We start from the raw sequence: 17,882 nt of genomic DNA, 5'->3' as shown, positions 1-17,882 counted from the left end.
GCAATTCCATTGAGACTTGCAGAAGCAGGCATACTGCATAACAAAGTGTCCGATGAGATCTCCAAAAGATTGACTAGATTGCTTAACAGCTTGGTCGCCATCAGTTCATGAGTCTTCAACGTCTTGTACTCTTGTTAACGACATCAGCCAAAATGCTACCTTCCTCCTCGATCATGCCTCGCTGCTTGTACAATGCACATGACCATTGCTGATCCATGTGGATCATATCTACCCCTGCACAAGCGGTTCTGTGACCTTCCTTCTCGACGAGGGAAGCAAGCAGATGACGGTGACAAATCATGGGTATCGGAATGGCCTGAATAAGCAGCGATTACTGTACCATTGCAGGAGCTCCCTGCAGGGCCAGTTTCTTTCGATCAGTTCTGGGTTCGAGTAAACTGCTATATGCCACAGTGCAATAGACTTCACATGGTTGGATTATCAGCTGTTTGTTGGGCATTGTGGAAGTCTAGAAATTCAGTTTGTCTTGAAGAAAAAATAATAAGATCTCCTACTGAGATTATCTGTTTGGGTTCTTCCTTTTTATCATATTGGGCAGGTTTGCAAACCCCGGAGGACAAGGCCTGTTTAGAGATGGGAGCTGAAGTAATGAAGGGGACGGCGCTGCACTTCTATCCGCAAGAAGCCAACCCTAATGACACTGGAATGGTGCTACTTCAGTAGAAGATGATGATGCCCGAGTGCTGGAGAAACTGGAAGGTGAATACCTGGTGACAAAAGTTGGAGTTGGGTGCGAGGAAGCACTCCTGAAACTTCAAAGTCTCCTTTCTTTTGTTTCTGGTGGAGTGATGTTTCCACACAGTAGAGTTCCTATGCTTCTCTAGTAGCTACCTGGTACTCTCAGTATCTAGTTCTAGTGGAGGTCTTTGCACCTACCTCATGTTCGGTTATTAGTTAAGTTTCCTACTCATCATGGCGAGATAACATCTGTAATTTCGTTGCTTATGTGGTAATGAAATTCGGGCGATACCCATGGTGGAAAACAGCAAGACACTTCAGAATTCAGAACCAGATGATTATCGAATTCATTTTCAGATTCTCTGCCACAAAGTTCAAACGGACAGCATCTCGCAGTCGCTGCATCTTATTGCTGCGTCCTGCAATGACCAGAGAGGCGGGAGGGATCGAGCTGCTTGCCCGCAGGTCGTCGCCGGTCGCCGTCCTCTCGTACTCGAGCGCGGCCGCCAACGCGAGGCACCGAGGCAGGGCCTTGTAGGAAGCACGGAGAGACTTCAAGCGCTGTGTGGTGCGTGTTTGCGCCGGTGTTCGGATCCGGGGCGGAGCTATGGCGACGGCAGGAGCGTAGGCCTCCCCGTCAGTGTCTCCGGGCACCTCGTCACAGGCGCGCTCCGCCGAAGCTGGTGAAGACCTTGGAGGCTTGGAGCACCCTCGCGCCGAACGGGTACGGATACTGGATGCAGAAGGTGCGGCAGCGGTGGAAGTCTCAGCGCTTGCCGTCTTCTCGTCGCGCGGCGGCTGGAGGGGAGGAGGAACGCCGGTGAGATAGGACCGCGGTCAAAAAACTATTTTGCAAACCAGACCCTCATTTGGATCGCGACTCCTCTCCGCGAACCAATTATTTGCATATATGTATCGCGATTATTCTCCGCGATCCAAATATTTTCATATAAAATCCTAATTTGGATCGCAACTATTTTCCGCAATCCAGATATTTACATTTAACCCCCTATTTTTGAATCGCGATTATTCTCTGCGATCCAATAGTTTTTCAAAATAGCCCCTCGTTTCGTTTCGGTGAACCTCGCTCGCTCTCCCATTGCTATGGCTGCCCTTTCCCGTCCGACGCCGGCGACGTTGACTTGCTGGAGAGGCGGAGACCCGCAGCCGGCGCTGCATCGGATATCCCGGTCACGAATTCCCCTCACCTTGCCCCTCCCCGTAGTCCTCTTTTGTCAGCCGCCTGCCCATCCTCTCCCTTCTCCAGGATGAGCAGAGGTAAAGAGCGTATCCAGATTCAGTTTGGCGGATTGGGAATGGAAATTGTCAGATTATGATGTGGCCTAAGCCTGCTTATTATGGATCTTTGATCGCCGCTTGCATCTATTGAGGTGAGATGCATCAAGCCATGAGAGTGTGTTTGGAAGGTTGTGTCTTGTGATATGCCTGCTGGTGCATATTTTGGGAGTCAGACTCTGACAAGGAAATTGTAACCTGCTTCCCGCGCATGTTCTCATCACCCGATGAATCCATGATCAATTGAGTTTGCAAGGGAGGAGAAGATTGCCAAGGGCTGAAGGAGGAGTCGAGTGCAACGGGATCAATCAAACTACAGTCCTGAACATTCCAATGGCGTATCATCAACGGGCCCAACCATAAATGTTCTTCCACACCTCTCATCAAACTGTGCCTAGACAGAACCATGGGCAGTGGTGCTCTGGCTGACTGGCTCCATGCCTGCATGCGTCGTTGCACTGTCTCCTTGATGATGGCCACCCCATCAGTTCATCCCTTGTCAACGTCGCGTTACCGATCTGAAGCTCCGTGCCTCTTTCAATCCATCAGGCTCGCGTGGTTTGCAGGTAGTACTGGGAAAGAAACAGTCGGCGAAAGGCACAATGAGCCAAGCAGCAATGCCTCCTTTGGAATGGAGGAAAAAACGTAGGATTCCCATTCCTATGGATTCAGTCACTGTAGCACGCTTTGTACGCAGGGATATGGCTCTGCAGCAAACCAACCGGCAAAGCAAGCTCGGAAGTATTGTTTGAGAATAGGATAATCCAGACGCTATGCAGCGCGAGTGTGCGTGCGCCAACTTGCAAGGCAGTTCAGTTTCGAAATAGATTGATGATAACAATAGGCAAGGCAAAAGAACCGACGGTTCAGATCATGCTAAATCTCCGTCAAAAGGCTCAAATTTAGAGACGATGTGGAAGCGCGTGGTTTGAGAATCTATGGAGCGGATTTCGTTCTATTATAGGGATAGGGATAGCAGAGCATGGCGTTCTATTATAGGAATAGGGATAGCAGAGCATGGAATTGGAGCTCAAAACAATGGAATAAGAGCTTGGAACGGAGGGAGTAGCTAAGGCGACGGTGCGGAGGAAGACGTGGCCTCGCCGGCAGTCAGGAAGTTTTAAGAGGCGTCGGAGACAGAGCCGATACAGTCGAGGATGTCACCAGCGAGTTTTTTTTTTATTTTCAATTGTATTTTCTTGTTTTATCTACCATCCTAGTAACAATTTTGTGCTCAGTCGGCCAGTCCAAGAAAATTCCACGCACGTAACTCACACCGGCCTTAAAACGGCCCTCCAAACAGGCAAAGTTCAAGCACACCATTCACAGCATGAGTTAAAATAGCAGACAGCATGAGTTAAAAACTCAAAATAGCCTTTCGCAACAAAAAAAAAACTCAAAATAGTAGCAAACTACCCGTTCAGCACGCATCAAAAGCAAACGGCGACAAAAGGGTACATTTCTGTTCCCGATGTTTCATGAAATCTGTACTTGAGTCAACAGTGTAGCAAACTACCATATGCGAAGTTATTTGTACAGCAAAAAAGAACCTATTACATCGTATGCTATCTGAGAATATTCACGACATTCACGAAGCGATGAGGAGTCTGTAGGCATCGAAATGTTACCACTATTTCTAGCACAAACGGCTATAAGTGAAGGCTATCTACTGTTCTACATTGTTTCGGCAGAAGATGTGGGTCTAGTGCTTCATCCACTGGCCACAATCTCGTGAATCTTGTCACTGACTTCAGGGTCATCTGATCTGACAGCCAGCTTCATCGCCACTTCGTTGGGCCCACTGAGTCCAAATGACAACCTGACTAGAACCTTCACATCACCGATAAACACACCAGAAAGCAGGCAGGTGTGGGATCTTGCATTTCTCGGTACAACCTCAGTGCCCTGAAAAAGAAAGAGATACTGGAGCAATTAGCAACCCTTCATGTACCAAGTTCCGGATGCTCTAGTGATCTTAAGTCCCCACTGGACTGCAATGGCATTGTACTCGTCTAGCATCCTATGCCAAGTGAAGTGTCTTGATATTCCGAATTAAAGCACACGGATTATTCAAATTTTATAGCCAGCCAACTATCACACAATAACCCCCATAACAAAGCATGAGGATATCAAGGTCCAACATAATTGTAGATGAATAAGATGCCATTTCAAGTGCTTCTAAATTCTTGCATTGAGCTTTATTACTGATGATCTAAGAAATATGTAATGATGCAAATGGAAACTGGCAGTTGCTATTCTGAGATAAATTTAGAGAATTGGAAGCTAACCTCACACGGCTGCATCCCAAGGATGTTAATAACAGCACTGACAGCCTCAGCCAAGCTCTCTCTAACCCCAAGACCATACTCATCAACACGCTCACTCTCTGGGTCCATATTTTCCCAGGCATTTCTGAAGTTTGAGACAGCAACCCTCAGCATATAATCAGCTGCAAAAATTTCGAAGTCCTCTAACTGGTATTCATCATCCACACCATCCTCATCAGCTTCCCCTGTAAATGTGTCAACCTGACAAAGTGGGAAGGTATCTAGTATCTTAGTTATAGAACAATTCAAATACAGTGGCTTAATTATTAAAGCCCATGCCTTCATTTCATTCTAAATTAAAAAGACTTAATAGTCATGTGAATCCTAGAATATTTTCTCAAATTTCTCAGAATTAAAGGTGGTAAACTAAAACATTACAGATTGCTCAGAGAGTTTCCAGACTAGCTAATTCATGTGATTTCAATAGAAAATCCCAGACGTATACCAAATTCATATGATACAGAACTAACCATACTACAATCTCTGGAAAACACAGGATAACATGAGTAATGTTTGATATTGGAGAAGATTATATACATGCACCATTACATTTACCTCTTTAACAGTAAACTTCAGCAAATTAAACATTTTTCCAATAGCAGGTACGCGCTCCGGCTTTTCAAAAGCAACAAAAATTTGCCCAGTAGAATTATAAGGCAAGCTTGCCAGAGGCTTTGAACAAATTTCTGAAAACTCCTCAGCAACTGAGGAGTCAACGCAAACAGTGACCTGAAAGAAGCAAAGACATTTACTAAGCCTTCAGTTTGAGTTAACATTTACAGCTTGACAAAAAATACTTGAAACTGCTTACATTTTCTAGCAGTTGTTCTTCTATAGTGTTTGTACAATTGTACTGCAATACAACATAGCTATCATAAATGTGCTTAACCACATTAACAGCATATTCAGTTTCTGCCTCCGTCAGCTCCACGGGTTCAGAGGACTGCAGAAATTGAGAAAATTAGCATATGTGCTTGTCAAAAAATTAAAAGAAACTAAAAGTTATGCAAACCTTGAAGAGTCTTCCAAACCCAGAGAACTCAGGAATGGATGAGAGCATCTTCTCATAAGCATCAACAGCTGAAACAGGTGCAGAGGCCGCGGCAGCAGGTGCCTTCTTTCCAGGGGCCTTCTTCTCTTGAAGTGGTAGCGACCTGATATCTCTCGACACCAATGAAATGTCAAAAGGCTCCTCCGAAGGTTCCTGTTAAGTTCTTGAAGACATAAGCAAAAGGTATGCATTCAGTTGAAACATGCAGAAGTTTAATGCTCATTCTAAACATACATAGGTTCTTAGGCTTGCTTCTAAGTTGGCAAGTGGCACATCAAAAGATCCAAATAGGAAGTCTTTCGCATCCTTCTCATTGTTACCAATGGCAACTTCACCACCAAGAGTTTGGAGATAGAGTGTAGCACGATCACGAACCTACAGCAACAAAGACCAATGGCAGTTGCTATTACAACACATAGGGAATCCAGGGTTTTTATGCTGTAGAATCCATCTATCAGGTACTCTGCTGAGTTAGACTACCACATCGGATGAAGCATTCTTCAAAGTTTGTTATGTGCTCAAAAGTATATTAGAACAAGTCGATTCCCAAAACTTACCTCATCTTCAGTATCAAACAGGCATCGTCGCAGGAGAACGAAGATCCGAGGCTGAAATGCAAATACAGAAATCCTAAATGAACCAGAAATAGACAGGAATGGCGATGTTATAAAAATACAGTAAATAATCTAAAGACATCACCATACCTTGAGCGTGTCAACTAGGGCACCAAACTTTGCCAGCGTGCTGACAGCACTAGCACGAACAGTGGCATTTTCCAATATCAAACGGTTGTAGATGTAGCGAATGTACCTGCTTGGATCTGATGTCCTTGGCCCTTCATTTCCCAGAAAATGCAATATCTACAAGAAAAAAAAAACAACAGTTCATCTTAACTCTCACTATCACATTGAATGAACAAACACTATTACAATGATGCTTAAACACTTGAACTTGCTACATGCTCTACATCCATATTGTCATATTGAGCCATATGGGTTTTCAAAAAAAAAATTGAGCCATATGTGAATATCTTTGATAGAACATACATAACAGAATATTACTCTCACCAAACAATAGAGACACTGACTTTTCTAAAAGTCAACCAAAATGAGCAGAATGGAATCCTTAACAAAATTGACTCCAACAAAAACTGTCTTATCCAGTATCGCTGTTGCACCGTAAACAGACCAGTACCACAACAATACGAATTTAAAAACCACCCGACGCAATTGTTTGGTGCAAAAAAACATCTTGTGTGCGTCTAGACGTTCGCTTTTAAATATACCACACTACAAGTGCTGCACATTTTTGTTGTCCCAGTTGTCAGCATATCATGATAAGGTTTTCCATGTGCAATAATTTGAAATCAAATTGAGAAACCACAACATGAAATTTGTGCTTCAGACCATGAAAATGCTTTCTAAGCATAAGCATTTTGCAGAATATATCAAATAACAACAGCAAATGATATTGCTTACGATAGCTGGAAAATAATGGACAATTCTTTATCAACAGCAATAACATAATAATTGTAGTTACCTGACTAGAAAGATATGTGAATTCGCAGTCTTCAATGAATTCGCAGAGATGTAGCAGGCCAATTTCTTTGGCATCTGGTATCTCACTGATCAGAGTAACTATGGAATCCACTATGGCCTTTTTATACTCGAAGCCCCCTTCTTCTCTTAAACTGTTGCTCAGAAAATTCAACCTAGAAGACAAGGAAATAGTCAAAGCAGAAGATTTTTTTTAAAAAAAAAAAACCATATCAACACACTTTCAGTTGTTCACATACATTGAGCGATATTTGAGCGGGAACTTCAGGCACAGAGACCGTATAGCTTCGACAACAACTATCTTGAATTCATCTGCTATGTCAGACATGAAATTGGTAATCTGTTTCATGAGGCGATCCACGCTTGATTCATTGCCAGTTTTAAGAAGAGTAGTGATTGCCAGGGTTGCTATACTCCTATTCGTGTCTGAGATCAAACTCTCCAAGTCCACGTTGCAGTTTGTCACCGCCAGAGGGCGTGTCATGGCAACCTGCAATATAATGGGCAAATCAAGAAACGTAGTGCGGGAATATCTTTGAACAGCTAAGCTTGATGCATCTATGGATAACCTTATTGAGAGTCCGAACAGCAGCAAATCGAAGCACAGGCTTGGATGATGGACTCAAAAATGACTGCAACACGGCAATTGCTGGGGCCAATTCACGACTTGTAACATCCATCTCAGTTATTTTCCGTGCAGCTTCTAACATCACCATATCTGATTTATGTCTGAGGGATGATTCCAGAAAATCAAAAAATAGACGGTCACCATTTTGTGTGTTCGTGCTTGACTCACGCATAACCTGCAAATTGCGCTTTGTATTCAGTAATTCATGTATTTTGCATGGTTTTCAATAATGCAGGTTATTGGGTTACCTGACTTGCGTAACGAATCAGAAGACATTGTGCAAGAGGAGAACGGACAGATCCCCTTGTCAAACTGGAAACTAGCTTGCTAACAGCCAACCGATCATTCTGCCTGATCTGCAAGTTGGAGAGAAATCAACTGAACATTAATTTAAGTCCCAAGAGAAATTACATCATAATACAACTTTTCCGCAACACAAGCACCCCACTAAAACCTGACCATTTGCCAAAAATTTGAAAAGAATTTTACACGTACAGTAAATGGAACCATACAAAGCCCAAAATCAGGTATGAGTAAAGCTCAAGTAAAGTGGATCACCTGAAAAGAATATTGGCTACCACTTATGAGAAACATTAGTTTAACGAAGGCTGCATCACCAAGATTAAGAGAAATAGCCACAGGCATAACCCCTGCCCCCCCCCCCCCCAAAAAAAAAAAAATAAAAAACTCAACATCAGTAACACTGATGTACAGGTAACAACAGCACCCAATGGGGTTAGTAACCCGCAATGGCTGACCCACTCTACCAAACCAACCACAACTTATTTCTGACAGGTACGCTGCGTGCCACCCATCAACAAATTTATAAAATTGTCAAGTATGCTTCGGGAAATGAATCAGGGAGAAGGCCTCCATTGTGGAACATTAACAAACAAATGGAGGATACTATATATTTTGTTGCATTTTTAAGATGCCTAGTACCCAGTGTGGGTGTGTTGGGGGGGGGGGGGGGTGGCAATTTATTTAGCAAGGAGTGCTATAACATCTGTAATGATATGCAGAGAAAATTATTTGATATTACACAATACACAAGTTCAATCGGCAGTTCCATCTGGCAAAAATACCATGATGTAGTTCACCCTTCACTTGCATAAAAGAAAAGGATAGATTAAGCGAACAGCCCATAATGCAGCATAGGAATTTGTATTCTCTTTCTTTGCACTTGCTTCTAAATTTAACTAGCCCCAACAGAAAAGATTATACCTGGTGAAGAAGAGCAAGACCATGAAACTGGACAAGCGGAGCTCTTGATTGAACAGCTTCTTGGACTTCATTGCTCCATCTTTTCACAATTTCTGGGTTTGCCTGTAAACAAACGATGCTGTTAGATAACCTTAAACAAAAGATGCATAAGGCAGTAGAATTATAGCAGTACCTGAGCCAGGTGGATGCCACTAACAAGAGCAGCACTAGCAACCACTGGATTCTTGTCAACAATAGCTTGCTTCAAATATCTTTCAATTTGAGTTAGTAGGGTGCCATCAATTATTCTACAAAGAACTCTAATAGCATTGGCACGGTACATATCTGTCTTGCTGTTCATATCCTTCATCAATGAGCTTGTGACTATGATGACCTGTTACAAACATGAAGCTCAAACATCTTAGAATCAGAAGGCATGAAAAAAGGTTTGAATCCAAAAACATTATTTATTTAACCTCATCTGATGATGGAGAAAGCTCTTTGATCATTAAATACACCAGCCTCCTAAGACCAGCATCACTAGACTGGAACAACTTTGTTACTGCAAAGAAGACTTCGGTGGCCTCAACCTGTAAAACAAGCATGCACGATTCAAATTTTTTGCAGTTCTCCCCATTCAAACAGTTTGGCTTCTTTGAATAAACAAATGGTGTGAACACAAACTACACAACTTGCTGCTATGCAGTTGTTGTGTACCGTACCTTCGTGAATGTCTCTCCTTGATTGAGCAAATATAATAGCTTGGTGATGACCTGTAACAAATTTCCAAATAGGATAGGAAAAAAGAACAAAGCCATGAGGATAAGAGGGTTGAAATATATATATATATCTCAAATACTTTTTGTTGTAAAGAATGACAATGGGAGAAAGTGCAAGCAATTCTTACTTGCGAGCACCGTCTGACATCAAGTTGTGGATCGTGGAAAGCCCGCGCCTCCTGCAGAACAGCTCCCTTCTCGATCCCAAAGAATGGCGAATATTCGACTGCAAAAAACATGCACAGTTAATAACAATGACTCAAGTTGAAAGCATTTTGTAACAATCTGAATCTGAATTGAATTGAATCTACAAAAAGGGACAAATAATTACATTTTGGTCCTGCAAGGGGGCTCAAACCCACCTGATATTACTAAACATTATACCATTACACGGTTGCATTGCATTGCGTGCTTGTAATTATAAGCAAAAGGTTGATTTCAAGCACTGGGGCAGTCTGGATAGGAACCATTACTATACTAGAGCCACGAGATTCACAAGGAGGGAAATAGGTCAGGGATCTAAACGAAAATACTGCGCGTGAAGCTCTAATGCTGGGGAAAAAACTTGTTCCGGTGAACGGGTTGAGCATCTCCGCTCTCGCAAGTGGGACTATGAAACAACACCGCGAAGCAGACCTGCCAGCCTGATCAGATGCACAAAGGTGGCGCGATGCCACGAAGGAACCAGATCCAGATAGCTCCGAGCCCACTCGCCCCAATTCCCAGCCAAATCCCGCAGAGGATCTCCCCGACCAGCAAAGCCCTCGTCAAATAAATCCGCGCCACCGGCGAGGCAGCAACGGATCGCGCAGGGAGACGCGACGCGAGATCGCGCCAGATCCGGCATACTAGTGCAAGCAGCGGCTCCCAGATCGTAGCGGGGCGAGAGCAGCAGGAGGCACGTGGGGTAGGGTTTAGCGGTGGAGGAGGGAGGGGAGGCGGCTAACCTTCCTCGTCGTCGTCGTCGTCCTTCTTCATGTACGGCTGCGCCATCTCCGGTCCGGCCAGGTCACCTTCGACGAGGGAGCGAGGCATGCGACGCCGGGTGCTGTGCCGGTGGGTGGCGGGGTTGGCTCGGGCGGGGAAGGAAGGAACGATGGACCGAGGCGGGATCGTTTTGCCCCGGGTCGAAGGGTGGCCTTGGCCTGCGGTGCGATGCGGGACTCGGGACGCGACGCTGGACTCTGGTTGGCGGTTGCGCGCCCTTTTTGTCGGGTCCATCGAGGTGACTCTGGCAGTGGGGTTGCGTTGTCAGATGTTAGGCCTAATTTCCTTTTTTTTTTTTCCGATTGGTTGCTGGCACCAGGTGGAACGTGTCTGGGATCATCCTATATGGAACTGGGGTAGTGGGGTGGCATGGTCCAGCCAAATAACTTGAACCCACGGTCATCATTCACAAAATTCCCTCAAATTGAAATAGTATGCACTTACAATCAAACATATGGATGACCAACAACAAAATCGTCCCATCCTTATACCATTTGATATGTGCAATAAAATACATATCTAAAAATAATCCAAACCCAAATCTAAAATTCTGAAGTGGGGCTACGCTGATAAGAGCAACTTTAGCATATAGTTTTTTTAAGCACTAGGAACTGCCATGTCATAGTAAGGGGTATGCAATTTGTTGTTGAGCTTCATTTTTTAGTTTACACAGCCACATAACTAGCTCAGCTACCAAACCCAACAATCTTAGCTCTTAATGTTCAGCCTCCTACAAAATTTTCCTGGATCCACCCCTGCTCAATACTTAGGGTGTGCTTGTTGCCGATCAAGGCTTGCCTTGCCTCTCTTTGATGGGCAAGCCTTGCCTCCCACTGCGGAGAGCAGATTCGGCTCTCTTCGAGCAGTGAGTAAAAAAGCTTGGAACTCATTCGCGAAGTCAGTAAACCCTGCTATAACTATATTATATTAGGAGTACTTGTCTTGGATTAAACCTCAGCTCTCCTAATTCCGTCTATAGGTGGTTCAATCTTATAAGTTTAGCTTAGGTACATCGATTCAATCCTGCCCCAGGCGTACCGTACCTGAGACAACCCTTTCCTCACCAGCTAAATCTTGTAATCAATGGTGGGCCAATAATGAATTTTTTTGCATATGTATTAAGACGCTTGGTCTGATTTCGAAATTGTCCAGAGTTTTTTATGTTGTTTTCATTGCAAAATGATGGATCTCCTTCCGTAACTTTCCAATTACGAGTACGAGAATTGAAAGACATGAAAATTCTCAGTTTTCCTTTCTCTCCAAGAATTTCAATAGGAGAAGATGCTGGTCTAGCTTTTACTTCGGCGCCTACTTCCTTACTTCTCCTTGCTACTCCTTGAGTACTCTGACTCGGCGGCAGACTTTCCTATTACGTTACGTCGCAAAAACGGATTTGCAAGGAGTTTGCCAAAGGCTTTCTCATTCGGAAAAACAATTTAAAGTATATTTCCCTTCTCCATTCTCTGCTCGGATGATTGCCGCTTGTGTGAATTTCATTGCTGCGGGTCCCGCGTGTGCTCGAATAAGATTGTTTTAGGATTCTATTTAGTTGAATTTATTGACTCCGCGGTGCTGGTTATCGAGTTTATGGCGCCGCCGACCATCCAAAAAGTAAAAGATGGCGTCGGCATTTACTTATTATGCTCTCTTCTATTCTAATAGTGGTCCCTTGGTATTCAGGTTGTAAAATCCTGCTCAAAAGCGCTGTTTGATGAGCCTGCGTAGTATTAGGTAGTTGGTCAGGCTAAAAAAAAAGACTATTTCGAAAACTAGTCAATTCAATGATGACCTTCCATGGATTCACCTATATAGGCTGCGGCTAACGTTGCAAAAATAAGAGCTTGAATACCGCTTGTAAATAATCCAAGAAACATGACCGGTATAGGGACTACTAAGGGGACTAAAGAAACAAGAACAACAACGACTAATTCATCCGCCAATATATTTCCGAAAAGTCGAAAACTAAGCGATAATGGTTTTGTGAAATCTTCTAGGATGTTAATTGGAAGAGAGCTCTAACAGGCCTTGGAGGACCGAACCCACGTATGTGGCAAAATACGGGGATGACTTGTGGCTAGGGGTGAAAGGTATATGATGCATCTGATCAATGGATTGATACTATGCCTAGAAGGGTTTCTAGTATAACAGATCCTCCCCTTGCACACATGCTTTCGTTATTACCAGTATCTAAAATATCTGAAAGCAGAGAAGAATCAAATAAGTGTTGAAAGCCTAAGCAAAAGATAGAATTCAGTATTGCCCTATGTACTAAAGCGAACTAGCGAAGAAAGGCGAAGAATGGCTTTGTTCAAGCCCAAGCAATTTCAAAGTAAAAATCTATCTCTGAGAAAGCATTCAATCTTTCATCTTTATATTCTATATCTGCTTGTTTCGAGTCCTTCTTTTACTTTATCCTTCCTTTCTTTTTAGTCAAGATGTGCTGTAAGGAGATCTTTTTGATGAACATTAGCGTAGCTTATGAAAATACCATTTTTTTTCCATTACGAGGTAGGGCTGCTAGCGAAACAAAGATAGAGGGATGGGAGCATGAATGTCTGATGGTTGTAGTGGAATCATGGCTCATCCCAGAATAGATAGAGAGAATGTCAAGGGGTTGCCCTTTACCTCGTTCCGGTGTGATGAACCCTTTCATTCCTAGAACAGGGTATCTCCAATTTAAGTAACCAGCTTGCCATCCTTCTCAACCCACAATTGGAATTCATCCCGATAATCCTGGGTCTTCTTCGGCTAATGAGACCTCGATCCCGAAGCCTTCGGAGTATCTTTTTGATAGGCGCCTCTATCTGTATGGGGAATTCGACTAAACAAGACACCCCCACTTAAATCTACCGGCAAAGAGTCGAGCTTTGAGATCGATGGAAAACAAATTACTTTGACCGAGCAAGGGGGTCCCGGCCCGAGGTAGAGCACTCAATGGGCTAGGGTGGCCCCCATTTCGCTTTACCAACCCCAGGGAAACTCCGACTACCTAATTTTACAATGGTAAAGAGATTGCCGGGAGATAAGTCTTCTCTTCATTCAGCATTCAGTCTATCTTCGGAAAGCAGCAATAATTGATGCACGCGCAGCCCGCACCGAAACAGTGCTTTACCCCTAGATGTCCAGTCAACTGCTGCGCCTCAACGCATTTCGGAGCACTCTTGAGAGTAAGATCCTTGGCTCCTCTTCATTCTCTACAGGGGTCTCTGCCCACATGGAAGCGGGGCAGAGATGGATAAGATCAAACACGGGAATAAGAAGCAATGCCTTTTTGATCATTTTTATAGAGGGGGATGGATAAAGTGGGCGCTGGGTTGTTTGTAAGTAAATAGTACACGATGGAGCTCGAGAGGACAGAATTTCTTTTTTATCAAGGGAAAGAATCTAGGGTTAGTGAAAACTAATAAATTAGGCCAACTTTGTCAGTCTATCCTTAATATAGAAATAAAAAGGTTAAAAAAAGTGGTACAAGCCTCCTTCAGGAAATGACCCTGCGATGAATGCAATCTACATTCTTCCAAGATGGTATATGACAGAAAGAAAGTGGTGCGATGAATTAGTATCATTTACTAGTCATTCTAAAACCGTTTTGTTTCCAATACAGAGTTCGATAACAAAACAACCAATCATAACCTAGCGATAAAATGCCAGCACGGGAAACCCCTACCTCCTATCTAGTTACTACTTTCGAGTTAAGAGCGGGAAAACGAACTATCCCCATCCGAATCAACAACCACTGGCCTCTGGTATATATCTATTGGAAGGAACTGGTATATATCTATTGGAAGATTGATCCTGATGAATGGAAAGCGTTCGCGAGTAAAAACCCAGCCTTTTCTTACGGATATGACAAAAAGTAGGATGACCAACCTATCGCTAAAAGTACTAGACTTATTTTCAATCTACTCTTCATTTCTATTACACATCCAAGCAAGCCTTTCAGCTAGTAATGAATTGAGACTAGGAAGGTAGGCAATCTCCCTATCCCGCAGTGAGAGAGAAAGGACAATGAAGCAGCAATAAACAGATTGAAGAGCTATTAGTATAGCAAGTATTAATTCAACAATTAGTTAGTTTGGGAAGACTGCTTTGCACCGGAAGTCCTCCTGCTATTCAAAAAACCAGCTTTTCATTGCGGAGATTTGATACATTGTGGTTGGTCACGTTGGTGAATTAGATGAGGGGTTGTATTCCCCATAAACTTCTAGTTATTCTCCAGTATGAAAGGTTCTAGTGACATTGCTGCTATTGCTGGAAGTCCAGTTTCATTTTGGCTGGGAGTTCTCTGTCAGCTAGTGGGCGCTGGTGAAAAAAACAATCATGTGATTTAGCAAGCCCGAGGCAATGCGGCAACAAAAACAAACGTACGTTTTCTAGCTTAGTTAGGCAAAGCAAGCCACAACGAGCCTTCCAAACACCCCCTTAGTCTATTTTAATTTTTACTGTCTATCGTAGAAACACACGGATTCGTATAGGGATTAGATGATAGTACGATGCAATCTTTACAATTATTAAATCTGTCACGTACATTGGTTACATCTCGTACTATCCAACAATCGGCTTCGATTACTTTGGTACTCCCTCCGTTCTTAGATACATGACACTGTTGACTTTTTCATTCATTTGATTATTCGTCTTTTCTATAAATATTTTTGCAAATAGATAAACCTACTACATTTGACAATAGACATAATGATACACATTTTATTTTAGTTAACTAACTCATTCAATGGATATTGGTGGTTAAAGTTGGAGTAACGGTGCCATATATTTAAGAATGGAGGGAGTATATGTTACGTCACAAACTAAGCATCTCTCGATGAGCTCTCAAACGACGACTCCCGAAACAATCAGTAATGTTGCTGTCGACGGGTCGCCGCCGCCTCCCCGGACTCGCTTGTGGCGCTATAGTCGTTGCTGTACTCGCTGCTCTCGAAGGCCACCTTCCTGAACCTGCTGATGTTGGAGGTGTAGTTGCCACCGGAGTCGTACTCGGAGCTGGAGCTAAACATCATGCTCTGCCCCGGCTTCACCCCTTCGTTCAGGTCGTCCAGCGACGCGTCGCCCTCCAGAGCGCGAACGATCTGCACGTACAGCGACATGGACAAAATGCGCGTGATGCTTCATGATGATGGAGTCGAAGGGTTCAGAAGCTGAAGCTGCAACTCACCTGTTTCATCTTGGGGCGCCGCTTGGCGGAGTGGCGCACGGCGGCGGCGGCGGAGGCGCACATGCGCTCCAGCTCCAGCCGGTCGACCCTGTTCTCCAGCCGCGGGTCGAGCAGCTCGTCGAAGTTGCCTCCTTCGGACAAGGCGTGCGCCAAGAGGGGCCTCGCCTGTGCATCGCCACCGCGAACCGTGTGAAATCGAGCGTATGAACTCTGAAGCAATGATGGTTGCGGCAAGGCAATACAGAGACGGTATCTTTGTACAGGGAGACCAGCTAGCTTACCCAGTCGACCAGGCTGTCCTCCATGTAGTTTGTGGGATCAACGGGTCTCTTGCCGGTGATGAGCTCCAGGAGCATGACGCCGAAGGAGAACACGTCCGACTTGTCCGTGAGCTTGCCGCTCGACGCGTACTCCGGGGCCAAGTACCTGCACAGCCCGGCGGTCAGTCATCCCGTGCAGTGTCACCGAATTGGCTGCAGTGCAGTACCCTGCTCACCCGAAAGTTCCCATGACGCGCGTGGAGACGTGCGTGTTGGTGTCCGTGGTCAGCTTGGCAAGTCCAAAATCCGCGACCTGGGATGACCAACGCGATCGAGCTCTTAAAATTTCAATACGACAGGTCTTGATATGTTCAGTAATTAAATCGATTACCTTAGCCTCGAAATTTTCGTCCAAAAGGATGTTGGCTGCCTTGATGTCACGGTGGATGATCCTGGGATGGCCTTAATTTGTGTTTCACCGTGCACATTAGCAAGAAAACCGTCAAAGATGAACATAGACAGATATACCACTTCAAATCGTCAAAGAACAGAAAAGATCAGGGTGCAATCTGGAGCTTACAGTCTTCGTGCAGGTAAGCCAGGCCCTTGGCGGAGCCGAGCGCGATGGCGAGCCTCGTCGGCCAGTTCATCACCGGGACGCCCTTCCCTGCACCCAGCGCGCTTGCATCACAACGAGTAATCAGGGGACGAATCGCACGCGCCGTGCATCACAATGGCCAGGGAAACGAAATGCGGGCGCGTACTACTACTGACCGTGGAGGTGGTGCTCGAGGGTGTTGTTGGGCACGAACTCGTAGACGAGCAGGCGCTGGGAGGAGCCCGAGACGCAGTAGCCGACGAGGGAGACGAGGTGGCGGTGGTGGACGCGGCTGATGATCTCCACCTCGGCCTGGAACTCGCGCTCGCCTTGCCCGCTCCCGGCCTTGAGCTGCTTCACCGCCACCTCCTTGCCGCTGCCCGGGAGCACGCCCTTGTACACGTACCCGAACCCGCCCTGTCCCAGCACGTTCGCCGACGCGAACCCGCTCGTCGCGGACGCCAGCTCCTCGTACGAGTAGGAGCTCTTGGTGAACCCCAGCGACGGCATGCCCGGCGATGGCGGCGGCAGCTGCCCCGGCCCGTGCGACCCGCTCATGTCCGCGCTCGCCGGCGAGAACGGCGCGTGCCAGCCCCCGCCGCCGTGGTCTATCATCGCCCCGCTGTTCTGCCACTTGGGCATGCTGTTCGCGTAGAACACGTTCCCTGCACTCACACACGCGCCGCGCCGCGTCGCCATGTTAGTGAGCTACTCTCTCGCCATCTCTGCGTGCCAGCCGCGTGTGCGTGGGGTGTACCGTGCTCGTCGGTGTAGTAGGGCATGTTCATGCGCGGGGGCTTCTTCTTCTTCTTCTTGGTGCAGCACACGCACGCCGCGATGCACATCAGCAGGCCGAAGGCCAGGACCCCGATCACCACGCCGGCCACGATGGCAGCCACCGGCGGCGACCCGTTGCTGCTGCCACCGCTCTTGCTGCGGCCGCTCTTGTCGGACTCACCGCCGCTGCGCTTCGCCGCCGGTGGTGACGGGGACTGCCTCGACGGCGCGGCCGGCAAGGCTCTATCCGCTGCTGGCGCCGGGGGTGGCAACGCGCTGCCATTCTGCGGCGTCGCCGTTGTTGGAGGCGACAGCGACGGTACCGGTGGCGACGGAGATTGCGACGGTGTGGGCGGCGAAGACGGTGGCGAGTTCGAGCCGGGTGACTTGGGCGGTGGCCCCGACGGGCTGGAGGGAGGCGGCGACGACGACGTGTTACTCGGTGGTGACGGTGACCCCGAGGAATTATCCGAGTTTGCCGTCATGCCGAGCATGTTGTCTAGCGGCGCAGCCATGATTATTAATGTTTAACGAGGATGGAGTTCTCTCCC

General features: G+C 45.9%; 2 protein-coding genes across 2 annotated transcripts; both read right to left on the bottom strand.

The window, feature by feature from the left end:
* Positions 1-3,427: 3,427 nt before the first annotated feature.
* On the bottom strand, positions 3,428-10,680 carry LOC101767457 (coatomer subunit gamma-1). Its single transcript, XM_004985040.3, has 18 exons — positions 10,487-10,680; positions 9,668-9,765; positions 9,483-9,533; positions 9,237-9,350; positions 8,954-9,154; positions 8,782-8,883; positions 7,806-7,913; positions 7,499-7,732; positions 7,169-7,419; positions 6,913-7,084; positions 6,078-6,233; positions 5,931-5,981; positions 5,608-5,748; positions 5,335-5,526; positions 5,134-5,265; positions 4,878-5,051; positions 4,284-4,523; positions 3,428-3,900 (listed from the first exon to the last, which is right to left on the bottom strand). Exons 1-18 carry the CDS (start codon positions 10,572-10,574, stop codon positions 3,706-3,708), a joined length of 2,700 nt encoding a protein of 899 aa, XP_004985097.1. The 5' UTR covers positions 10,575-10,680; the 3' UTR covers positions 3,428-3,705.
* Positions 10,681-15,376: 4,696 nt separating this feature from the next.
* On the bottom strand, positions 15,377-17,816 carry LOC105915195 (proline-rich receptor-like protein kinase PERK5). The gene is made up of 8 exons (XM_012849153.1): positions 17,312-17,816; positions 16,731-17,219; positions 16,537-16,623; positions 16,348-16,418; positions 16,193-16,269; positions 15,978-16,122; positions 15,697-15,861; positions 15,377-15,610 (listed from the first exon to the last, which is right to left on the bottom strand). The coding sequence occupies exons 1-8, from the start codon at positions 17,814-17,816 to the stop codon at positions 15,377-15,379; spliced, it is 1,773 nt and encodes a 590-aa protein (XP_012704607.1).
* Positions 17,817-17,882: the final 66 nt, after the last annotated feature.

This window comes from Setaria italica, chromosome IX (assembly GCF_000263155.2).
Source record: "Setaria italica strain Yugu1 chromosome IX, Setaria_italica_v2.0, whole genome shotgun sequence".
In the NCBI taxonomy this organism is placed as follows: domain Eukaryota; kingdom Viridiplantae; phylum Streptophyta; class Magnoliopsida; order Poales; family Poaceae; genus Setaria; species Setaria italica.
Note: the sequence above shows the minus strand (reverse complement) of the source record. Positions and strands in the feature narration are given on the sequence as shown.